Source organism: Artemia franciscana, chromosome 19 (genome assembly GCF_032884065.1).
Source record: "Artemia franciscana chromosome 19, ASM3288406v1, whole genome shotgun sequence".
In the NCBI taxonomy this organism is placed as follows: Eukaryota; Metazoa; Arthropoda; class Branchiopoda; order Anostraca; family Artemiidae; genus Artemia; species Artemia franciscana.
In genome coordinates this window covers 22,345,464-22,371,573 of record NC_088881.1, presented here as the reverse complement: position 1 = coordinate 22,371,573, position 26,110 = coordinate 22,345,464, and the positions used below count along the sequence as shown (strand labels likewise).

General features: G+C 34.7%; 1 protein-coding gene across 1 annotated transcript; it reads right to left on the bottom strand.

Moving 5' to 3' along the window:
• Positions 1 to 725: 725 nt before the first annotated feature.
• LOC136039427 (TBC1 domain family member 31-like) lies at positions 726 to 25,050 on the bottom strand. The gene is made up of 7 exons (XM_065723162.1): positions 25,020 to 25,050; positions 19,752 to 19,908; positions 17,058 to 17,185; positions 13,436 to 13,602; positions 8,996 to 9,136; positions 5,001 to 5,259; positions 726 to 894 (listed from the first exon to the last, which is right to left on the bottom strand). The coding sequence occupies exons 2-7, from the start codon at positions 19,886 to 19,888 to the stop codon at positions 797 to 799; spliced, it is 930 nt and encodes a 309-aa protein (XP_065579234.1). The 5' UTR covers positions 19,889 to 19,908; positions 25,020 to 25,050; the 3' UTR covers positions 726 to 796.
• Positions 25,051 to 26,110: the final 1,060 nt, after the last annotated feature.

Here is a 26,110-nt window from a genome sequence, read left to right as displayed (position 1 = left end):
AAGTTGCGTTGTATTAAAAGTCATATTATTTTCTTTTCTTTTTTTTAACCCACTATTTCCTGTTGTATGAGTGGGCATCAATAAATTACTTACTTACTTATAAGCGACACCAGGACTCAAAACACCTGCCCCAAATCCAGCGTGATGCCGGTCGGCTGGGACGAAAAAAAGAAAAAAGATTGAGGACGTTATTTTCCTTGAACAGGCTACTATCTTCTTTAAGATTAATTTGAACTTCAGTTATTTTATTAAAAATATTTTGATTTTCAGCGAGATTATCAGCTTATTTGCACAGAAAGTAATAACAGCTCTCCCCCCTCAAGGTCTCTGTGCAAACAAACCATTTGATACAAGAGCTACCTTGAAAGAAATGCGCGAAAAAAGAAAGCAAAAAAAATATTTTTTTCAGAAAGATTTTGTTAAATACAAAATATTTGCCAACAAGTATCAACATTCGAATTATAACATAAATAAAGCACTTACAACTTTCTTTTATTTGCAGTCTGAAAAATGGAATTCAAATCTAGCTAAGCAATCAAAATATCCTACTGATCGTTAAAAAGTATTTACTTGAAGTTTTATAGTTGTCACAAAAATTGTGCCTCTGCTAAATTCCGCTAGTAGGTCATTGCAGCGCATGCCACATGGGCCGTGTCGTACAGACTTGCTGCGATACAATACCTTGAGATGAACTTGTTTTTCCTCTCATATCATACTATACATAATTTCATTCGTTTTAAAAGAGGAACGCATTTATTTACAAAAGAACATTAGAGTGATATTTAAGCAACCTAAGCTAATATGACAGCTTTCGCAAAGTCTCAGTGACATCTTTCCGAATTGAAAATCCTGCATCTAGCACAGAGTCGACACTCTCCCAATGTGGAGCCCCACCTATAAGTATATAATAAACATATTTTTGATGGTGATAAATTAGAAATCAAACTAATATAGAACATACAGGATAATTGAAAAAATACTCAGTATTCTAAAATCTTGTAGTACATTTATGAATCCATACTTGAGGAAAAATGTAAAAAAGAGGAAATATAGCATGTAGTTTCATTATCAGATCAACTGACTTTCTCAGTTCTCATAAATTATATTGAGATGGGGGGTGAAGTAGTACTTCAAACTACTGGGTTCGCAAGTCCTTAACAAATGTTGCTACTAGACAGATATGATCCTGTTTAAATTAACTTATGACAAAAGTACGGTGTGAAGTAATTTCAGATAGGAATGTCAAACCCAAAGAGTTTTTACCTTGGTTGCAACGGTAGCTACAACTTAATAAACGACGAGCATGGCCCATAGTAACCAAAAAATACCTAAAACCTCTTAAAATGGCGCCGAATCGAAACAAAAAGTGAGCCATTGGAATCACCTTGACTGAAAACCTTCCACAGGAAAGTTACAGTCTCTTGGCTTGAACAACAAGGAAAATCACTCCAAGCATCTTTTCTCCGTTCCTTCCTTCTCCGCAGCTTCAAGGCACTGGAACATCATAGAAAACTGTTTAAGGCCTCCTGCTAATTGCGAATAAAAAGGTAATATAATAGCTAGTCTGGAATTACAATTTAGCAGGAATAACCAAAAAACAAACATATTGATCTTTAGATCTATGAATTATCCCATTTGGCTGATAAATTTCTGATAACCGGGGACGAATCTGCGAAACATGCGAAAATATAAAAAATACTGGACTTGGAAAAATTTAGGGTAAGATAATTAGCATCAAGCCATAAAATCACACTCTCAAAACAAATTTTCAAATTTAATCGAAGCTCAGATTCACAATTTCCTGAGGTGCCAAGTGTGCTGCCATCAGGTACTATGGGCAAGGGAAGGCTTAGGATGACAGAGTCTACAGCAATTAATAAGTATCTACTTTTTCACTGCATAAAACAGATCATTTACATAAATCAAAATAGCACAGGCCCTAAAGCTGATCCCTGAGGGACGCCGAAATTCACTTGTGAGGGTGAACGGAAAAGTGGATCGACAGAAATTAACCTATCATTCAAATAAGATTGAAACCAAGAAAATATATTACCCCTGATGCCAAAATGAGACATCTTCGATAAAAGAATTTCATGGGTTAAGGAATCGAATGCCTTACGAATATCCAGGAATTTAGCAGCCGGAATTAATCCCAAATCTAATGCAGAATGTATAAAATTGAAAAGGGTCATACAGGCATGTTCGGTGGAGTGCTTCATTCGGAAACCAAATTGAAAATCATGAAGAAATTTTTCAGATTTTAGAAAAGTAAGGAGACGAGAAAGCAGAGCCTTTTCGATTTTACTATTTTACTAAATACTGATAAAATTGAAAATGGTCGATAATTTGCTGAGTCATTTCATATGTCCATAGATAAACAATTACTTTGCCCCGTAAAAACACAACAAATGGCCAAATATTATTCTGTTTACTGAATGCAGAAATAAAACCAAGAAAGCTACAACGTCAAACTAATTCCTTTATGATAAACCTCTATAGCAGAAATAGGCAGTTTTACCAGTGGGTTTCCTCTTTTCTTTTGTAATCATTACTAATATGGCCGCTCTCTAACCTCATAAAAGATCCGTGCTTGATGAAGCGGTAAATACAGCAGTTTAGACAATATGGTTGACAAATATATGCAACCCCTAGATAAAACATACCTACATTTTGTGACTGGTTGGTATTGAAAAGGTGAGAAATTCTGAATTAATATTGTAGTTGCATTTCGTTTCCGTAGTTAACTCAATTTGTTCGAATTTCCACTTTTTATCAACATTTTATTAGTAAATCTTTGAAAAAAACCGATGCCATTCCATTGATTCAAACAGAGAATTCAGAGACCCATTTATACCAGCTAGATAAACAAAAAATAAACACATAATTATTTGCCTTCTTTTATAAACAATTTTTCGGAAATTCTTCTTAAATGATTACTCCGACATTTGAAGGAGTATTTCGACTCTTATACTTAGTTTTAAGTATATGCTTATACGAACTTTTATTAAAGTTCTAAAGAGTTTAGCCTTTATTTTAATGTTTTAGGATAAACAGAGGAGTTAATATGTCATATAATGCGGAGCTTTAATCATATGAAAATAGGCAGTAAAGTGGCCATCATTTGCTCACCAAAATCCAAAACTTAAATTAATAATTTTTTCACTTCTTATATACTTTCTATTTACTTTCTATTACGCAAATCCCTTGAAAAACAACAGTGTTGTAAAAACCACCCCGCTTCGCAAAAAAAAAGCAAACCCTAAAAACCAAAACAGACAGCCCAAAAAAGTAACGATATCAATTTCTTCGCCTCAGTGCCATAGCAAGACTCGAAAACAAGTTTTTGACAGTGAAAAAAGTAAATATGTTGCTTTTCAGACCGGTTGTGACAGCAAAATCCTGAAATATCATTTCGACAGCCTAAAGAAGTTAGGATTTTAAATTTCCCCTCCTTATTACGAAATAAAGGTTTTCTCCTCCCAGTTGGCTTTAGTGATTATACGGACAGATTCCGTTGATAAACTTAAATTTAATTAAATACTTTTTGGCAGTATACGTCATTAGTAAAATCTAACATGGACCGCACAAAGTAACTAAAACCTTGTTTCAAAGTTGTTTTTCAAAAAGAAACAATCCCAATAATCAAAAACTTATTAAAAACTCAACTATTAAAAACAAATTACAAAAAAAAATTATTTTCGTCCCAACCAAACTTAGAGCAAGCAGTCCCAACCAAAAATCCACCACTACGTCAGGGAGAAGGGTCGGCGCCCCCTGGATCCGCCACTGCTTATTCGACTACCATTACTTGCCTATGTCATATGATAATTATTTTTTCCTTTTTTGCACACCAAGGGCTCAAATACTCTTTCAGCAACAAAAACATCAGCAAGAACAAAAATAAAATTTCAAAAACGAAACTTGCGATCATTTAATACGTTGACAGAATACTCCTAAAATTAAAGCCAGGCAAAACATATAGAATTAAATCATATTGTTTCCCTTTAACCTATGAAACAGCGAAAACTAGACCATTAATACATGGCAAAACGAGCCTTCAGTGACCGGTTTTTTGTGCTTTCCATTTGATTCCATGATTTAATATAATTTCGCGTGCCGTTCCATCTCTATTTGATTCCTCTTCGGTCACATCTTTGATCTTCCGCAATACCTTGAATGCCAAAAAAATCTTCTTGATTCTGGGAGATAAAATCTGGCCAGTTGTTTATAACTAGGAGAAGACTTTAAGACCTGGAAACACGCATGATGGGGCTCCTTCACATTTTAATATTGTTACTCGTGAATGACTGAGTTAAAATCCTCCAAGGAGACGGTTAGGTTGACTTGGTTCAATAGAGTAGCTAGCTAGAAGCCCTGATTTATGACCTTGTGGAAAATACTACTAAAATCGTTTTTGATGCGCATTGAGGAGGTCCTAGCTCCACATTAATGTGTTAAAGAAGTGGCTGTCTTTTCTAATCTAAAGACCTTCCTTAACCTAAAAACAATTTAACTTGATAATGTGGATTGTATAACTTTTCAGAACAACTAAACTAAGGTTACCACTGGTAATAATCAAATTTTTCATTAAGCTTAACATTCTTAACCTGAAAAAAAGAATACAGCAAAAATATTTCCTTAGGCTTAGCTGACTCAAAATATATAATCTTCTAATTTTCTATATAATCTAACGGTTGGTCAGAATAGAGGGGAAGGAGGGATAACTTTAGCATCCTCTACTTTCCAGAATAATAGTTGATAAAAATGTTTTAACAGTAAGAATAATTACAAAATCCTTTATCTATATTTGGCTTTCACTTTCTCTTTATATTTCAACTTCTCTTTATCCTTTTATCTCTTTGCCTCTTTCACTTTCAAAATTTTGATTTTTGGGCACTTTCTACTTTACAAAGTAAGAGAGAGAACTCGAATTGACCAAATACTTCCCGAAGCCTCTTCTATATGCTCCTTTCTAGAAATTCTTGACAACAAATTTTTACCTGAAGGTTCGAAATTGGAACTAAAATCTATTTCATCATTCTTATTTAGAGTTGTGTCTTCTTTACGCAACTTAGAAATAGCGGCAAAAGCTGATTGAGGAACTGAGGGGTATGAGCCATTCCAGGCTGGTTGTAAGGGTTCAAAGTCTCTAACACACTGCAAAGGATGGATATGACTTGGGGTTCCTTCGTAACATTCATATGCAATACGGGCAAGACGACCTGGGTCAGTAAACGTAGAAGGAGATTCAAGGAATTTCTGAAAGTATGAATACGCATTAAAAAGTGCTAGGCTCATATAAGGTATTAAAACTATTATTTTACTTGAAAATCACTAAAAATAGCACGGTAGTTTGGTACTAACTTTGGCATCTTTTGTCTTCATTAATAGTAATAAAAAAATAAATTAAATAAAAAAAACAGGCCTTTTACTACCTTTATACGAAACGAGAAACTAAAAGACATATCAAGCCTATGAAAACTGTGTCCATAAAATTCTTTCTTGAATGAATCCACTTCTGGGCTATATCGAAGGCAGACTATTCCCCTTACTGATGACCCGGTTGGAGAAGGCCAGACCTTCCGGCGTCCTTGAAGAAGCGTCTACCTTGCATCTTAAACTGATGGCCCTCAGACCCGATGCACTGAACTGTGGGATGTTAGCATTAATTAAACGTCAGATAACATACCAACTGGTTTTGTAAGGCCTTCTGGACTGATTCTTTTATAATTCCCAGACAATGGCTTTCCACTATCTAGGAAATTCGTTGGAATAGGTGAACGGAGATATCGGTTACTGATCTAAGGCATAAAATGCTTTTCAAGGTCTTATCCAAACCCTTTCCTCTTCCAGGGCACAGATTTCTATGAACTCAGAAAAATCTTGTTGTAAGTTATCTAGAAATTACAAAATATATTGAACCTCATACCACACTCCTTGCCTACAAGTAAGGTTTAAAATATTCCGCAAAAATGGATCCTGACTTTGAATGAAAGTCTAAGTTTGGATTAGAATCCTGCCCAAATCTGGACACCTTGCCTAGATCTATACACGGATATAAGCAGACTATAATCCAAACCTAATACAGCACATTTGAAACCTTACAAGTAGGGAAAGGGTAGAAAACGCACTCTAAATACACTCCTTGGCCTATTTTAGGCCAAAGATCCATTCCCAAAAGCTTCATTCATGAACATCAACCACTTTTCTACATCGAAAAAAGTTGATGTATTGAGAAATAAAATCATGAGAAATTTTGGTGATAAAAAAGTAACTAATTTTACATGCAAAATGAAGCAAAACTCGGCAAGATTTTAACGGCAAGATTTCCTGGAAAATGGAAACAGTGCACTTAATATCTTATATATTTAACTATTATGTATTATTATGTATTTACTATCCATTATCTCCAAAACTTAATAGTTTCCCAAGATTATAACAGGCGTAGACACGTCTTCATGCATTTTCTTCAGCCTTAGAATAGGCTACAGAAGGAGTAGAGATAGGAGCTTTAAAATGGCTTCCAAGTGGATATTTTAGGGCATGATTTCATTCCCGGAAGCTTCATTTGGCTGTCTTAAATCAAAAGCTGTTCAAGATTTCAAAGGCCCCTAGAGTGGATTTTTGGCCAAAATCTTCAGATTTCTAAGAGCCCATATTCAAGAATAACCCGTGCTGCGTAGATACCATGTTTTGAATTTATAACGGCTGGGTAAAATATGCCTTTTTCATAAATGGGTATTCCCCGTTCTCGAACTGAAAACCTTCATAGACTATTTGAATTACCCTTATTTCATGACTATCTACCTTAGTTCAGCCCATAGGATGGACGGATGATAGACTATCTATCAAATGTTACATGACATCATTTTTATACAATTCTGAAAGGTCATTTCACTTGTTGATAGATGGTCAAGGACAGAACTAAGGTAGATAGTCATGGAATAAGGGTAATAAAGAATAACCAAGGAAAAACAAAATTAAAACTTACAAACCAGCTGTCAAAATAACCCTCACAAAAATTATGCCTTTTATCAGGGGGGCTTTCCCTTCCTCAACTCACTACTCTTTAATCTAAAGTTTGACATTTTGTCCAAATTCTTTAAGAAAATTTCCTGAAACAAAAAGGTCATTGAATTAAAAAAGGAAAATTTTTAAAGCACTAAAAAACTTTAGCTTAATGAACAAGGAGTTGAAGAAGGGACAGTCTCCATTATATGCTGAATAGCTTCAGTTTTAAATTGCCCCTTCTTATCGGTTGAAAAAACCTATTCGTTTTTATTTAATCACACTTTATGGAACAGTATAGTTTCATGAACATAATAGTTTTGCTAATGAAGAAAAACAGTCAATATTTCAACACTCTCTGTACTTACAAATAAAGAAAATAAATTTGACAAAAGATCTATTGCTTAGTTGGGGTAGAACTAGCCTATCACCCCGTAAAAAAAAAAAAAAAAACAACAACCAAAAAACCCGAAAGTTTTTTGTTTGTTTATGTATTTCAGTACAGAAAATACGTCAAAATCTATTTTAGTGCGAAGTTAGCAAAACTGACTTCCAGTGAACTAGGGGGTATTTTTCGGAATTCGCTACCGAGACTAGATGGATTTAAGCCAGTATTCACTGTCAAAATCTTGACCGGGGTGGGGTCAATCCCCTGGATGCATAAAACACCGGCCATGTCACAAGAAAATATTCTTCAAGAGAAATAAAAGATAAGAAGAATAAGCTCTTTTGCTATAGTACCGATTCTGAAGATCAAGTGCCATTTGTAGCTGAAGGCTTGCGAGTGGTGGATGACTCTTTTCCCCTTTTCGGGGGATAAGCGTTGCCTAACCCATCCGGTATGAAGCTGCCGGGTGGAATTTTAGGATGAGAAAAACAATGAACACCTTGACACTACCAAATAAGACTCTTCGAGAAAGGGAAAAAAAGGAGATGCGCAAGGACAATCTTAAAATAACATGCTCGAGGGGGCGACCATATCCCAATGTCTATTGGTGCTCTATTATTGATTTTTTTTGGGGGCGAGGAGGCAATAAGCCTTTGAAGCCTGAGCCTCGGCTCATTTTTTCCAGTCCTCCCATTGTAATAATAAAAATAAGAAATAGCCCATTGATATGTCCTTTGCCAGTTTGGGGTGATTATCTTTAATTTTAGGGAATTTTCTTGGGAAAACATAAGGTCACAAGTCAATTAAGGCTCTGGCACTAAAATCTAAGCCACATTTTTAAAGAGGAGGTTATCGATTTCAGGGGCAGATACCCCCAAGATTTTCCTGGTGCCCCTATTCCGTTTTTTGTACTTTTTAAAAATAAACTGGTTAATTTGGTCAATTACTGGTGTCCTTGTCACATTCCCCCCACCCCCCGATTTTGCTCTAGATCCTTTGATCGATATGAGTTAGAGCTAGACTAGCTAGCTCGCTAGCTAGTTAAAATTTATAGTTGCCTTTTTATGTAACCGAAAAATTGCATGGCAACTAGGCCTGCTTCCCCATCCCTTATTTCTCAAAATCGTCTGATCAAAACTAAGAGAAAGCCATTTAGCCAAAAAAGGAATTAATACGCAAATTTCATTTTAATAATTTATGTGTGGAGAGCCAAAATCAAACATGCATTAATTCAAAAACGTTCAGAAATTACATAAAAAAAACTATTTTTTTTTAACTGAAAGATTTGATCGATTTTTAAAATTTATAGTTGCCTTTTTATGTAACCGAAAAATTGCATGGCAACTAGGCCTCCTTCCCCATCCCTTATTTCTCAAAATCGTCTGATCAAAACTAAGAGAAAGCCATTTAGCCAAAAAAGGAATTAATATGCAAATTTCATTTTAATAATTTATGTGTGGAGAGCAAAAATCAAACATGCATTAATTCAAAAACGTTCAGAAATTACATAAAAAAACTATTTTTTTTTAACTGAAAGATTTGATCGATTTGAGTTTTGAATTAATTTACAACAAACTTACAACACGCATATTTACATACCTGTAATGAGAGACGATCTGTCATTTGCAGAATTTTCTTCTGATGGATTCGAAAGTAGGCAACAGGAAGTAGAAGAATAAAAGACGGATGGTTCGCTATAACAACATCCATAATATCAAGCCATTTGGATGGCTCAGTAACCTAAAAGACAAAAAGTCAACTAAATTTATAGGTTTGCTGCAATACCACGTCGTGGAAAGGTCGATTAACAGCCAGATATCCTTAACTTTTTCGTGGAAGGGAAGCTTCCTTTGTTATATATTATTGCGTGCCACCACTGGTTAGATATACTTAATGTGTAACAGCAAACTAATATAAAATATAATGCTGTAATAGCATAAAATATTAGCTTATTCTTACCAATTTACATTTCCTCCAAATTGTAAATGTCAGAAATTTTTCTTTGAAATTTAATGTGTCCGTCCAAACTCTAGTTTTACGTTGAATACTGAAAATTGAAAGAAAATTGACTATTTCGTGCACAGTAACGAAATATTCTTTTCTTTTTAACAGGTTCTAAAGATAAAATAATCAAACAAAACTTGTGTAAGAAAATTGGAGATGATACTGAAACTGTTTCAAATTTAAAAAAGATTTTATTTTTGAGCATTTTTACGAGACCCAAAAAGCCTAGAGGTCCGTATTTAAAAGAGTATCCTTAAATCATTGATATTAAAACAAATCACCGTATTCAAAATTTTTGAAAATTCCCAAACAGAAAGATAAAAACTGTAAAAACCTGTATAATATAGAAGGATAAAGAAAATATTTTATTTTAGAATAGATAGAATGTCCGATTCCAATCCTTTCAAGCCTCGGTATCATTCGGTGTTTTATAGAAGACTAAAAAAAAATTGCAAAAAAAATCACTATTCTTCAAGTAATTTATTGAAAATCAGTATTTTTTACAGTTTTATTGTATGATTTTCCTTCCGTTTTGATCATAAAATGCCAGACGACAGCAAAAAACTGTTTAGAAATTGTGAAACACCATCTATCTATATGGATATATTTTAGGTTAGAAACATACAAATGCGTATTTTGATTAGAAGAATACCTAAATAAGGGAGATTGTTGTAAATAAGGGAGATTGTTGAATGTGATTTCTATTTATATAAATCGTAATGCAAAAAAAAAAAAAAAAAAAAAAAAAAAAAAAAAAAAAAAAAAAAAAAAAAAAAAAAAAAAAAAAAAAAAAAAAAATGCAAACCTTACACGGATTGATGATTCTATGTTGAAGATGAAAAACCGTTGTCCGGGGATACTTTTGTGAGTTCGGTAGAAATGGTTACCGGATTTTTCAACAATTACAAAATTTTTTTTTAAAATGTTTTTTATTGATGTGAGAAATTCTCAGACCACTACTGACAATTAAATAAAATTAAAATAAAAATAGTCATGTATTTTCCTTCATTGGTATTTTATTTTTAGCTAAATTCCACCTAGCATAAAAACAACTCGTAGCATGTACTGATTGGTCATCTGGCTCTGTCAAATACTATAGAACTATTAACACTTAAGCACTGTCACTTAAACAAAAACTGCAAAAGAATAATTCAAATATCAAAGTCGAAAAACTCTACAGAAGGCAAGAAAACAAAAAACAACGGAATTCAAAAAATATAGATAAAATGAAAAAAAATCAAACACGAACGTAAATCAACTAAAAAATATACATCGATTTGCTTTCACTTTAGCACATCCCTGCATGGGAGACTCTACAAGGGTGAAGTTTTCTCACAAAGATGGTCTCGTTGGTCCTTTCCTTGTTTTTGTGCAGACCTAGTCCATTTGCAATATTTTTATTTTCTAATGACCCCTTAAAACTACCTCTTCAGAATTCAAATTTACATAGAAAATTCACCATTCATAGAATAATTTCTTAAGCATTAGTTTAATAAGATGGTTCCTGGTTACATCGTTTGCCTTTTAAGACCAGCCTTGGATCTATACCCCCACTCTATTCCAAGCACTGGCTCGACCACCAGCAAATCTTCTTCATTTACCAGTTTCAATAAAAGAAGTACTCTCACTGCCGACGAAGTAAAATAAGTACTACAAAACGAGAACAATTTGATGATGGAGGTATAAAAACAAGTTATTTGTTTATAATACTAACCACAGCAAGCACTAGAGAGCTCAACATCAGGTCTTCAGGTTTCTCATTATAATGGCACTATTATGAACAATGATAGCCTCCAAACCCTAAAAAATCTATCTACAAGAAAGAGAACTGCATTTCTGCACCCAAACAGTCACTAAAACACATTAGTTGGGCAAAAGGCTGAAAATTAGTTGGGATTAAAAGGCAAAAAAGTTGGAGAAAAGGGCTAGATTTCCGGTGGGACGAAACGGAATTTCGGTGAAGAATAATAATAAAAAGTATTGAAAAATTGAGATATTCATAGCCAGGGGCATCAAAAGCACTTCTTAGTTAGAGGAAGCAATGCAGACCTGACCATTCAGACAGTTTCTGACTAGGCTAGCCAAATCCCTAGACAAAGGCAACGCGTCGTAAGGGGATATATCTGCACACAGAGAGAATGAGGATTTCTTTCTTGGAAAATTTTTGTATTGCAGCAACTTTCCTTTCATTTCCGCATATTGCTTCTGGTGGATATTTTCGGACTTTTGTAAACAAGACAGGATTTAGAATTAAAATCGGAGATGCAGTTATAGATGGCATTAAAGTCTGGTGTTAAAGATGAGCCGTCGAATCAGAAATCAGAAATGCAAAATACACCTCCCTGCCGATTTTTCCCCAAGCAATAGTCCTCTAAAGTTTTCGTCAGATTTTCACTAGCATTTGAAAAACAAAAATGAATGGAGTGGCAACTACATATGGAAATTACCTCCGATGGATAGGTGTTGCCGATCAATTTCACCAAGGAATTCGTGCATCCCACAATTAACTTAGTAACATCGCATCAAAGCTATTTTAGTTCTTTTTTATGAGGACTTCGCTGTTCTCCAAACCTCCAGTTTAGCTTCAAAATTTCGAAATAACTGCTTCATTAGAAAGTTTCACGAAGTTAAGGACACAAACTTCAGTTAAACGTCTATTCCAACATCAAACTCTTGCAAAGGAGGTCTTCTACTAAATAGTTATACAAAAACAGACCTTATCAATATCAAATAATATTTTCCACACATATAGCAAACAGAACAAAAAAGTATTGTAAAACCTTTGTGCAGCTTTCTATAAAGATTTCAGTGTGGCTGTTTCGTCAAATCGTGACGGTCATTGCGTTTGTTCCAAATCACAATAGGAAGATTTCCTCAAAATTATCAAATATCAAGCTACTAACAAAGAAACATAGAAGTTATTCAGGTTCAATAATGTAGTTTAATATGGTCAACCAATCGTAATACCTCTATTCACTGTGGTTCTCCCTAGGCAGAAGAAGGCGAAAAGCAAAGAATAAATCCCAACAATCAGGAATAAACCAAGAAAAATCTTTATTCCAATTTTCTTCCATCATTGATTAATAGCAGCCATTGACCCTATCGAACCACTTAGTACATGCTATTACATGTTAGCACTAGTCCAACTGCTGCTTTTTGAACCGTTTTTAATGTAATTAAAAAATAAGAAATTTAACAGCAGACAAACACGGGTAAACCATTGTTGTCAAATATTTACGGTGAAATTTGTCGCATTTGCGCCAACCGGCATAACTTCCGCGATCAGCCCAATAGGCATTGCTGAAATTCCATGACAATGTTTTATTACTTGCACTTTGGTTTGCAGGAAGACCAAATATTTCTTTAAGGGAAACCACAAAAATTTCGGGAAATCCCAGAAAACTCCGAGATAGTAGAACCATTGATTTTATTGGCTGCTAAAATAATGCTTATAAACTAAAAATATTGGAACGAAGTCCATTTAATTTCCATAGTAACCAACTAAATTTCATTAATTAATTTCATGTGCGACCAATTAGAATTAGAACGGTAAAATTATCGTTTTCTTGAACAAATGGTGCTGTAGTATTCAACAATAAGGAAAAAATAAGGACAACAATATCAAGGAAAATAAATTATTTTCCACTAGCTTCAATAAGGGGGGGGGGGGAGAGGCCTATGCTCCACCTTCATTTTTTGCCTCACCAGATTTTGAAAAAAAAATTTGGGGTATTTTCATCCAAAATTGCCTTTTTTGGTACTTTTCATCGAAAAAAAAAACAACTTCATCCCCCTAAACATTAAAAAGTATATTTTGACTCCCTCCCCCTTAATTATTTCGAATTAAATCCACCGAAAAGAATTAAAGCAAGGGGATAACAAGAGTATTTTTAATAGAGAATTTAGTATAACAAATAAATTCAGTAAACAAATAAATACCCCCTTTAGCCTCAACCCTAAGTATAGTTAAAGTTATGGAAAGCAAGAGGAAAGAAAATTGTATGCATATTATTAGAAACATTGAGAAAAATGTACCTTTGAAAAAAAGGTGGAAAGCAGAAACCAAGGGGACTCTTCAGCCTTGATATGTGCCATGTGCTGAAAAACCTCTGGTATATGATGCTTCATTAAGGCTGAACAAAAAGCTAGAGAAGGGAATGGTATATTGGGGAACATAAGTACCCACTCTTTACACCAATTATCTGAAAAACAAACTTACTCAAGGTGACACAAATTAAAAATGGCTCAAATATTAAAACTAAATTAATCAAACCAAAATTTCTGCTACGTTGCTCTGAGCAGTGATAAGACATTTTTTAGAGTACTAAAGCTACTACTGCTTCTTGACAAAGATTAGGGCAATCAATAACAGAGATATGATTGCTTGAAAATGACAAGCTTTCTTGCTGAATCACAAGTCAAGAAACCCTTCACTTACGTATCCTTGGTCCAAGTGAATCCTGCTGGCAAGTGCCATTTGAGCTTTTAGGCCTTGTTTTGTTTTTTAGTCAAGATGTGTCTTAACATCTTTGGACACACGATGAACAGTCCATACCCACAAAAAATGGTCCAGTAGTGTCACTCAAATAATCAGAATACAAATTGTGTGGATACACATATCCGTAAAAACGGTCTTTCAATATATTCATTAATGGTTGTGTGAGCATAAAGCCTATTTGTAGGGTTGTATAATTTCAGGGTAAACGACAGACACAGGGCTGCCACAGACTCAAGTGGTAAAAAATAGGGACTTAGGGACCTCTTTTTTGTCGAAAAAGGGACCATTCTGGAAGCAAAATAGACCCCGAAACTCAGTTTTCAGAAAACTTTTGAAAGAAAAAGAAGCGACACAACAGCGAATGACACTTGATTAAGAAAAAAAAAAATGGGAATAATATTTTGCTGACATTTCTCCATGATCAGAGACCAAGTGATAATGAAGAAACCGACCACCTGAAAATAATCATGTTATGGAAAGAGCTTTTTCGTTTTTTTTTCTGAACGCTTTACTTTCGAATACAAAAAGTCAGATACAAAAATATAATGAAAGAGACAAGAGTACTGTAACTAGAACACACAACCTATTTGTTTCCATTTTTTGCAATACTTTGGACTGGAACAGAGATGTGATCAGTAATTGTTTCTTCGACTCTAACTGCTGCTGGTTCTTTGAGTCCCATCTACCATAGCCTGCACTAACTGTACATTGACCATGTCCTTCTTTTCAGTGTCTTTTTTGAGCCAGTTTGTGAGCTTCTTTTAGTAACTCGTCTTCGTCGTGTTCCTTGAAACAAAACGATTTTTTTTTCTTTGAGAGATTCTATTGTCTGTCCTTTCACAGATATTTTATCAAGCTGCTGCTCACTCAGCCGTCCTCTAGTCTCCAATCCTGTCGCTCTTTCTCAGTTTTTTCTTTCAAGGCTTTTTCCTGCTGTAGGTACAACTACAGCGGACTTCGCCAGTTTTATCAAGTGTTCAGTGACAGCAACATTTCGCACATGTCCTCCAAATCTGTCCCACCTATCTATCGCAAACAGTTTTACATTCAAAATGCGTAACTCGCCTGGAAAAGGAGAGACCCAACTAAATGCTGGCAGATCCATGAGAAATGGTCAACACATTCTTTACAACTTCAGCCAAGTTTGGATATTTTCCTCCCTGGATAACGTTCTTCCACCTGTCGTTGATCTTTCCTTACTTCGACAAAAATCCAGATAACTGGATTAGCTTAAACTGGTCAACTAAAATATCTTTTTGCGTCACGACGGGTAACTTCCTGGCAACATATAATCAACTGTGAACAGAAACTGGCCTTGGAACTTCACCAGGATGCAGAAAAGTTAACGCTTTCAACAACTGCTTTTTACCAACTTCATCAAGGGTCATCTTCTGGCAATAGGGTCCAAGGGCTTCGTTTAAAACCAAGCAAACTTAGTTTGCCCGAGGGAAAAGTTTTTGACCACTGTATCTCATAACATTTTTCCATATACACCTGTTTTGTCATCTACGGGTTTTCCAGACTAGTCAGACTCAATCGTTTTCAGAGCCTATGTAATTTCGTCGACTGTTGTTTCATCCCACACTACGTAAGAGCCTAGGTGCATGGGGAGTTTCGCCGGTTCGCCTCTCTCCATGGAAGATGCTGTCGAGAGATGAAGCTGATTCGGCATAAGCTTTATGGTAACATTCTTCTTATAGTCAATAGTTCTGCCATTCTGCAGTAAAGCGTAGGAGCCCTTATGGCAGACAAGCGTTGTATTACAGATAGAATAGTAGAAAGAAAACAGATCTTTCGGAATGGCTCTACACCACTCTTTCATTTAGTGCCCCGTTGCATCTTCCTCTTCCAACCAAGCCTCCCAGAATTTGCACTTTTACATTCAAATTCAAACTGAAACTTCAAATTCGAAACTTTAAAAAAAAAATTAAAAAAAAGTTAGTAGAAAAATATATAAGCTATTACCAGAGATATATTCAAATCAAAAGGGCACTATGGAGTAATCTAATAGTTCAAGAAATGTACGTAAGCTAAAAACGCGCAGGAAACCTAGTTTTAACACCACCTCCTTTGTATTTTTGATTCAAGCCATTCTCTTATTTTTTTTTTCCTCTGTTTGCGAAAAAGGGACACCCAGAAAAGAGTTTTCTAGGTAATTAGCAGAGCCAACCAAACCTTGCCACCTCCTAGCCTATTGGCTTCAGAGGCCACGGGGGTCATTCCTTTTTGGGAATAATATATCTGCTCTGTCCAGAGAGTAGCGTTGTATCCTATGTAACAACAAGCCTTGTCTTTCTTAGACAAGCCAAAACAGGTTCCAAGAATCTCAATCGAAACAAAAATACTGAAAACCATAAACTCATAGGTATCGGTAACCTTCAGGATACGTAGCTTAAAACCAAAGCAAGAGAAGGGGACTTAGGGACCTTTGTCAATTTGAGAGACCAATAGGGACCCTCATTTGATTTTAGGAACCTTGTGGCAGCCTTGCAGAAATAAAATTGAATACATATTCTTCTCCTTTCAATATATGTTCTTAATATATGACATTGTCATTTTATGACTTATGGGTCATTGCGGCTAGAACGCTACGCAGTGCTATGACACTGCAAGTTTGAACGCTGAAGCTTTTAACTGTAGCGTTTTCAATAAACATGTTGAAAACAAGTTTTTTTTAGCCCCTTGAAGGCCAATGAACTGGTTTTTGGCCTCGTCTAATTTCAGATTGAATTTTTTTTTTCTTATTAATCATATCAGCTACTTGTCGCCTCACAAAGTTTTAGCCTCACATAGTTGATTTCCTTCAATTTCAACTCCAATTAACTACAAGGTTTGGAATCTCTGAGCTCCTGATTGCAGCACCCCTCCCCACAAAAATGTATAAAAAATCACTTTAATTTCCGTGCAGATCCTAATTGTGTGAAAGTGATGCAGGTCGTCATTTGAGATATAAAATAATAATAATAAAAAAACTCAGCACCCCTCGAGGGGGATGTATGCCCCTGAATTCCTACAATTTTCTTTTCTCCCACGGCTAATAAATGCTTACCTTAAAATCTTTTATCAAATATTAATTTTTAAGACACTTAACATAATCTGTAGTGTAAAAACTAAAATGCAAACAAGCTAAATTCAATGAACAAAGAAAAAAGGACTTACCAACGATCGTCCTTACAATTTCATATATGAGCAGCTCTCTTTCTTCAAGAGAAGCAAACAAAGACGTAATCAAACACTCAACAAAAGGTAGGCACATACCAAGATCATGTCGCAGGTTTTCTTTTACCCTGAAAAACCGACAAATATATGCCCTTAGGTACCACCACGCTCAAGACGAATTTTGCTTTCTATTAATCTTTGAGAATTCTTGTTGCTTATTATTCTTTCAACTTTCCTTAATCAAATCTGCCCAGCTTGTACGATACACGTTCAATATTAGATAGTAATATCTTGAAAGAAGCTAATTGGACAATAAAACCCCATTTCGTCACCTGGCTACAAACAAAAAATGATTCATTTAGTGCCATCTAAAATACAAGTTTTTTTTCTGTTTTCTTAAAAAAACTCATACTGTGTTTATAAGAAAAATTGTATAAGATTACAAGCTTGACTTCATGATCATCTACACCAGGAAATGGTAAATGCAATGGTGTGTAATTTTTCTTTTCTCCTATACACAATAAAACATGCGAGACTACTAACGAGACACTATTTTTCGAAAATATTTTAATACCTTTCACAAAAAAAGAAAAGACAAAAAGAGAGAATAAAAAGATATAAAATAAAAATAATCAAAAACACAATCTTTGCTATCGAATGATATCCCCATCTTCATCTTGCGGTACAGCACAAAGATAGGGAACAAAAACCTTAACGATTGCATTACTTAAACCTCATAACAAGGGTGTAGTATATCCTATCAGAGCTGTGGTTGAGCTGTTGGCTGAAAATAAGCAATATATACAACATTCCGCTAGGCCACGACGAAGTCACATTTATCTGAGGAGGAGGTTTAACTTAGATCACTGGTACTCGTAGTATTATAGCCATAGGTATTCAGACGATTCGCGACAAAACTATTTCACCATCATTTTTTTGTTTCATGAACTTTCCGGTTAATGCAAGAAGTATCACTGCAAAAAATGTTTTTGCTTTTTCTATCACCGGACAAAGTGCCACTGTTTTTTCTGTCATTGCAAAAAATGTATCTTTTTTATGTCTTCGGACGGAGCCTCATTTTTCCTGTTATCAATAAAAAGTATCGTTGTTTTTTCAAAAAAAAAAAAAAAAAAATTCTAATGGAAGAAAAGAGCCAAGTTGAAACTTAAAAAGAACAAAAATTACCGCTTCTCAGTTTAGGCAACAAATATCTGCACAACAAGCTCAAATAAACTGACTTGTGATATTTCCCTATATTTGTTTGTAAAATACAGAAAAATAAGTACTTTACTGAAAACTGAGCTTGCTTGAGTTTTTAGGGAATTTAAAGTATATGCTAGATCTTATCGGTATCATGGCTAGTGATGGTGGAATATGATTTGAGAGCCTTGTAAATTAATCTTTTATTTTCTGCATGGTGCTAAAGGACTTTTCTGTTCCTAACAGAACATACAGTTTTTGCATCAGTTTTGCGTTTTCATTGTTTTACAGAATTAGACTAAATAATACGAGTCAGCTTATTTGAGATAGTTTTACAGCCGTACGCTGCGTAGACTACGAAGCAAAAATCTTTGTCCGTTTTAAGTTTTAATATTATAAAATGCCTCTATCAGAAAAACGTTGTTTTACAGTAAAACACGGTGGCATTCTTGTTCAATGTCGAAAGGACTTTCAAAACTATATATATATATCATTGGGAAACTGTTTTTGAAGAATTAAAGAATATGTTAAAACATTTTTAAAATGTTTCTTTTTAATGCTTTTTCAAAATCAAAGTATTTATTTATCCATTCTCACGTTGTTGCTACATTTCATTAAGCTATTTTCAACATAGAGGGTCAGTGAATTTCGGTAGTTAAAACCATGAAAGTAATCTATGAACTTCTCGATAATGTAGTCTTTACAGGCGAAGATGTGATATGAATAAAGATTTAAAGATTATATTAAGGCTAAAGTTAAATTAAATTAAAAAAGTTAAATTTTTATAAAACTGGCAAGAATGTTTACACCTTGGATTTTGCTTTTTTGGAATGCTAGAAATGGTCTAAAATCCAAAGAGTGAAAGAAATTTTATTTTGAATTGTCTTTTTAAATGTTGATAAATATCTGATGAATCTACATTTTTTGTGAATATAAATAAATATGATAAATTAGTAACAAGTAATAAATCAAATAATGATGAATAGATCAAAATCAATTGATGCAAATATAATGAAACAAAAGTGGAAGACTCGAACGAATTAAACATTCCAACAAAATATAGCGGAGTAGAATCGTTTAAACATTTCAAGAATAATAATCGAATGCCCACAAACTTTCTATTAATTTTTAAATCGATATTATATTTGGCAAAATCAAAACAAACGCCGAAGAAAACAGAAAGGTAACTTTTACAAAATTCTATTCCTTTTTCAGATTATTCCCCACAAGTGTTAAAACTAATATGTTCACCGGAAGAATATACAACTCAAAATTGTTTTACCATTTTTTTTCTAATAACTCTATAACTTCATGTCAATTTCAATGGAAATGCGGGGTTCAAAACTCCATCTTCTAAGAAACTTAAAAAATCCAATGTCCTTCAAAATCCCCTTGTACAGTGTCCCTTCTTTTAAAACTGTTGCCCATTTAAAGGCTAAAAATAAATGGTCATGTCGGAGATAACTTCAGAAAAAGTAAGAAAAACTAACGTACCTCTCAATACCAGTTTGACAAATACCTCTACTAGAGGACATCTCAATGTATGCAGATTTCAACTTTGGGAGATTCAATATCTTGGCCCAAATTACAGCTCTCTTTCCTTGTGGTAATGTGAGGCCATCTCTAAGCATTTCGGATATCTTATGGCGATCTGGAAAAAAAATTTCGACTTGAATATTTTTTATTTATTTATTTTAGCCATATCGTTATTATTTCATTTTAAGAATTAGTGGGTTTTTTACCCCTTCCTTATTCTTACTTCACTTTAAATGATGACAGTTACGGTAATATACTTCTAGAAAAGAAGATTTGTCTGAAAGTAGTAATAATTTAAAAGTTTGAGTCGATGAAAGACAAATAACAAAAATATTCCACATGAAACTAACAAAATCTTCATTTGCACGCAACAGAAAATAAATAAATGATATCAGTCTCATTAATGAGCTTTTTCTTTAAAAAAGACGTTTTTTTAGTTTACTTACTATGGAGGTCGGAGGGAAGAGCATACAAAAAGAGGAATTGTATCCCTCCGACAAAGGGTTCTCGATCATGGAAATTATAATGGTATCCTTGACATGCTTCTCACCCTTCCCAATCCAGATTAACTCACTTCGGGAGTCCAAGGAGTTTACGGTTAAAGAAATTTGCACACAACATCTTAACTTTAAAAATCATGTGAAGCGTAAAAGCTTCTGGTCCTGCTGCAAGTGCTCCAGAAATTACAGTAAAGAGTGCCCACGTCTGCTGCAAAAAAACCCTTTATGAAAGAGTTAAAAAAAGAAAAAAATACAAGAGATACATAGATGTGAGCAACAGCTTTCAAATGAAAAATTATCTATGATCTTGTGGTAGCCTGATGGTTTTGGCGGAAAAAAAGGCACATAACTGCTATGTAAAAAAGAAGAAGTGATTTTCCATAATTTTTAGTACTAAGGGCTAAAAACCTCCAATGCATGGTTTTATGCAATTATAAATCAAGTGATATTCTCAAAATTTACATTCCCTAGCATTTTGCCCCTGTTTGGGCAAAAAATGACATTTTGCTATGACGAGACCTCTTTTATGAGCTCTTAGCCATATGAGCTAAGAACTCATATGGCACTTGTGACGAGGCCAGAAGAGCTAAGAGCCAAGAGCTCATATGGTATGAGCTCTGACAGAATTCTAAGAATCAATAGATTGATTTAAAAGGAAAATAAGAGGGTTAATGCCAGTCGGGATTTAAAATAAGAGCTCTGAGTCACGATATCCTTCTAAACATCAAAATTCATTAAGATCCGATCACCCACTTGTAAGTCATAAATAACCCTTTTTTTCTAATTCTTCCTCTCCCTTTAGCCCCCCGGATGGTCGAATCTTGGAAAAAGACTTTATCAAGTCAATTTGTTCAGCTCCCTGACATGCCTACCAATTTTCATTGTCCTAGCACGTCCAGAAGCACCAAACTCACCAAAGCACTAAACCCCTCCCCCCAACTCCCCCAAAGAGAACGAATCAAGTAGGGTTACGTCAATCATATATCTACAACATTTGCTTATTCTATCCACCAAGCTTCATCCTGATTCCTCCACTCTAAGCGTTTTCCAAGATTTCCGATTCCCCCCCCCCAAATCCCCCCAATATCAACAGATCTGGTCGGGATTTAAAATAAGAGCTCTGAGACATGAATTCTTTCTAAATATCAAATTTTATTAAGATCCGGTCATCCATTCTTAAGTTAAAAATACCTCAATTTTTCTAAATTAACACCCCCCAGCTCCTCTAAAGAGAACGGATCCGTTCCAATTATATCAATCACGTATCTAGAACTTGTGCTTATTCTTCCCATCAAGTTTCATCCCGATCTCTCCACTCTAAGCGTTTTCCAAGATTTTGTTCCCCTCCTCCAACCCCCTATGTCCCTGGATCCACTTCGAGTCAAAAATGGAGCATCTGAGACATAAGATCCTGCTATATATAAAGTTTCATTAGGATCCGATCACCTATTCGTAAGATAAAAATACCCCAATTTTCACGTTTTCCAAGAATTCCGGTTTCCCCCTCCAACTCCCCCAAATGTCTAAGGATCTAGTCGCAATTTAGAATAAGAGCTTTAAAGCACAAGATCCTTCTAAATATCAAATTTCATTAAGATCTGATCACCCGTTCGTAAGTTACAAATACCTCATTTTTCTGAATTACCCCCTCCCCTAACTCCACCAAAGAGAGAAAATTCAGTCCGGTTATATCAGTCACGTATCTTAGACTTGTTTTTATTCTTCCCATCCAGTTTCATCCTGATCTCTCCACTTTAAATATTTTCTAAGATTTCAACCAACCAACCCCCCCCCCCCCCCAATGACGCTGGATCCGGTTGAGATTTAAAATAAGAGGCCTGAGTTACGAGGTCCTTCTATTTAAGAAGTTTCATGAAGACCCGATCACTCCTTCGTAATTAAAAATACGTCATTTTTTCTAATTTTTCAGAATTAACCCCCTCCCCCAAATCCCCCAAATAGAGCGGATCCGTTCCAATTATGTCAATCACGTATCTAAGACATCTGCTTATTTTTGCCACCAAGTTTCATCCCAATCCCTCCACTCTAAACGCTTTCCATGATTTTAGGTTCCCCACCCCAAACTCCCCCCAATGTCACCAGATCCTGTCGGGATTAAAAAAAGAGCATTGAGACACGATATCGTTCTAAATATCAAATTTCATTGAGATCCTATCACCCCTTCGTGAGTTAAAAATAGCTTTTTTTCTAATTTTTCAGAAATAACCCTCCCCCAAACTACCCCAAAGAGAGTGGATCCATTACGATTATGTCAATCATGTATCTAGGACTTGTGCTTATTTTTCCTACCAAGTTTCATCCCGGTCCCTCCACCCTAGGTGTTTTCCAAGATTTTAGGTTTTCCCCCTCCCGAATCCCCCCCAATGTCACCAGATCCGGTCGGGATTTAAAATAACAGCTCTGGAACACGATATCCTTCCAAACATTAAATTTCATTAAGATCACTCTTAATGAAAATTAATTTAATTAAGTAAATTAAAAATACTCCATTTTTTCTATTTTTTCCAACTTAACCGGCCCCCCACTCCACCCAGATGGTCAAATAGGGAAAACAACCTATACCTATTGAAATTTTGAAAAAGCAACATTTTACCTTAATATTCAGTTACTAGTTGCTTTTTTGCTGCCTTTAGTTCTGAAAATGCAATTACTGTTGTTTGAGTAGAATTTTGAGCCATGTCAATGTTTTTTTCAAAATTTAAGAAATGTGTTTGCTTATCTTTAAAACATTATAAAATGGAACTGAGCAAAGTTATAAAACTGAAAGCAATTTTGTTGTACTTCAATTAAGCAGAAGATCTATTTTTCAAGGTTTCACTTTTATAACATACATATTTTTAAAGGTCATCAAAGGTAAGGGCCCTCTAGAGTGAGAAGGAGTGGAGGTATGTACTTCAAAATACCTTCCCGGACATGCTTTAGCCTGTAGACCCATCCCTGAAAGTTTCATTTTCCTAACCTAAACCCTTTCCAAGATAGCAAGAAGTCAATTAACTAGAATTTTACTGCAACTAGTAACTGAAAATTAAGGTACAATGTTGTATTGTCAAAATTTCAAAAGGTATAGACCTGTCATGTAGGCAAATTTCTGGGCCCACTAGAGGGAGAAGGAGGGGTGGTGGGTACTTTAACATACCTTCTCAGGACATACTTTAGCCTGTAGACCCATCCATGAAAGTTTCATTTTCATAACCTAAACCCTTTCCAAGATAGCAAGAAGTCAATTAACTAGAATTTTACTGAAACTTCTATGGTGGAATTCTAGTTTAGCTACTTCTTTGCTATCTTGCAAAAGGGTTAGATTAGGAAAAATGAGACTTTCAGTAATTAATTCAGGGCCTTAAACGTAGGCTACTCTGGGAAGGTATTGCCAAGCTTCTGTGTTAATCCTTGTCCAATTTTTAAATCTTAGAAATTGACCTACTTGATAGGTTTACATAGCATTTAACCTCAATTTACAGCAATCAATTTTATTTTTCTGCCTTTAGTTCTGAAAATGCAATTCCTGTCATTTGGCTTTAATTTTGAGCCATATTAATTTTTTTCTAAATTTAGAAGATGTATTTACAGATCTTTGAAACCTCGTATATTGGAATTAAGCAAAGTTGTGAAGCTGAAAACAGTTTTCTTGCACTTCATTTGAGCAAAAGATCTGTTTTGCAAGGTTTCACTTTCATAAAACAGGGTAAAATTATAGCAGTTCATATAACGGGCTTTTCTATAAAGTAAATATACCACTTGATGCCTTTTTTATACTCTTTATGAATATAATAATTGCTCCTATCATAAATTCAAAATTTAAGCATTTTTTAGCTCTAAAAATGACAAATTTTAATTAAAGTATGACTTAGGCTATTGCTTGTTTTCCACAAAATGATACTACATTTTCTCAGCATCATCTTTTCTGTTGTTTTTGAAAAAAATAATGCTATATTTTCTCAATGCTAAAATTATTTATAATAAGGTTTAGTCAGGTTAGGTTAAAAAGTGCTTATGTTTGAATTTAAGGTAGAAGCAATTATTATATTCATAAAGAGCATAAAAAAGGCATCAAGTGATATGTTCATTTTATTTGTAAGCCAGTTATATTAACTGCTATAATTTTACCCTTTCCCATGATATTCTTTGGTCTGTAGAACTATGCCTGACAGTTTCATTTTCCTAAGCTAATCCCTCTCATAGAATAAAATAGGCAAACTTGAAGTTTACCATGTCTATCTTCACTTTTCCCCTCTCCAAAAAGCACTGACTTTTGATGAAATTTTACAATTTTTGTGTTGTAAATATGAAACTTTAGGAATAAGTTTAAAATAAGAACCCCCTAGTTTAGCCTACAGAGACTGCTTAACCTAATCCAAATATCACAATTAAAAAATATCTTTTCTAAACATAGAAAGTAGGTTCCTCATTTGACCATTATATAGGCTAGGTTTACATGGCTAGGATTGGTCAATACCCTAGTTAGGTCAGGACTAGACTTGTTGGTATTGCTGAAACACAATCTTGGAAAACATCTGGTTTTACCTTAAATTACAGCTTACAGTCAAGTCTATACAAATAGGCCTAAATATTCTCTTTTTCATAAACTAGTCTTAGGCTTTATTATTTTGTCCAACATTAACTTCCTGTTATTTGCATTTTTTGGCACTTATGTATTATACCAAATACACGCAAAAAATTGCTACTTATCCTAATTGCTACTTACCTGCTATATTTGTTTTTGGCCAGAAGAATGATCGCAGGTGCGTTCTTATTTGTTTATTTTTCTTCCAATGGGTAATCATATTGAACCAATGGTCTTAGAGGGTTTGAGATAGAGCTCATTTCAACGGATAATGAAATATCTAGTGCCCTTTTTAAGAGACCAAAAGTCATCTAAATTACCCTTTTCCCCCCATATTCATCTAATCAAAATTTTGAGATAGCCACTATGTTTAGCGTGGTTGAAAGATTCATCATAACTCTGGGGATGACATGCAGCCCCCCGGCCTCTGGGGAAGGGGTTGTAGGCTGTGGAATGATTGTGCAAATGTAATATTTGTTATTGGGATGTATACAGACATTTTTTTGGAAAGGATGGTATTTTCTGCATGCAGGTAGGGGGGAGGAATTTTCCACGGGGAAGAAAGTTTCTAGGGTTGCACTTTCTAGGGGAGGTTTCGTGAGAAGGAATTTACCAGAATTCCTACTGGAAATCCTTTTTCGTTTGTCTTAATTTCTTTTTGGCGACTCAAATTTACATGTAGAAGTGCTGTGAAGGAATTCAACAGGGGAAACTTTACTGGAATTATCTGGGGGTTTTCCATGAGGGAGTGATTTTCAGCGAAATAAATTCTCCACGAGGGAATTCTTCACAGCAGAAATTCCCTAAAGAGAAATTTTATGCAGGAAAGTCTTTCCATCGTGGAAGAGGATTGGTGTATTCCGATATATATTTCTATATTCCGTATTTCTATATTTCTATAAATTTTCCGTTGGTAATTTTCAGCTAGGATGGAAATGTTTGAAATTTTCCAGAGGGTAGGGCATATACAGGAGAAACTATCCATCGAAGAATTTTTCGCGCGTGGGAAGGGGGATTTTTCTTGACGTGGGGAGGTGGATTTCCCGGTACAATTTGAAGAACGATCAGTGATTAAATATAAACAAGTTTGTTTCAACCGGGAGTAAGGATCAACATTAAAATTAGAAAAAAAGAAATTATAACGTATATTAGGGGGGTTGCCTCCTCACCAATACCTTGCTCTTTACGCTAAAGTTTGAATTTTTGTCCCAATTCTTTTCAAATCTATCTCA

Bases quoted from the DNA above. Each gene is read 5' to 3' on its own strand.
- LOC136039427 (XM_065723162.1), bottom strand. From the start codon at position 19,888: ATGCTTAGAGATGGCCTCACATTACCACAAGGAAAGAGAGCTGTAATT. The intron at 17,186-19,751 runs GTACGTTAGTTT...TCGGTTTTTCAG, and splicing joins TGTCAAACTGGTATTGAGAG to GGTAAAAGAAAACCTGCGAC. The intron at 5,260-8,995 runs GTATGTAAATAT...TCATACTTTCAG, and splicing joins CAGATCGTCTCTCATTACAG to AAATTCCTTGAATCTCCTTC.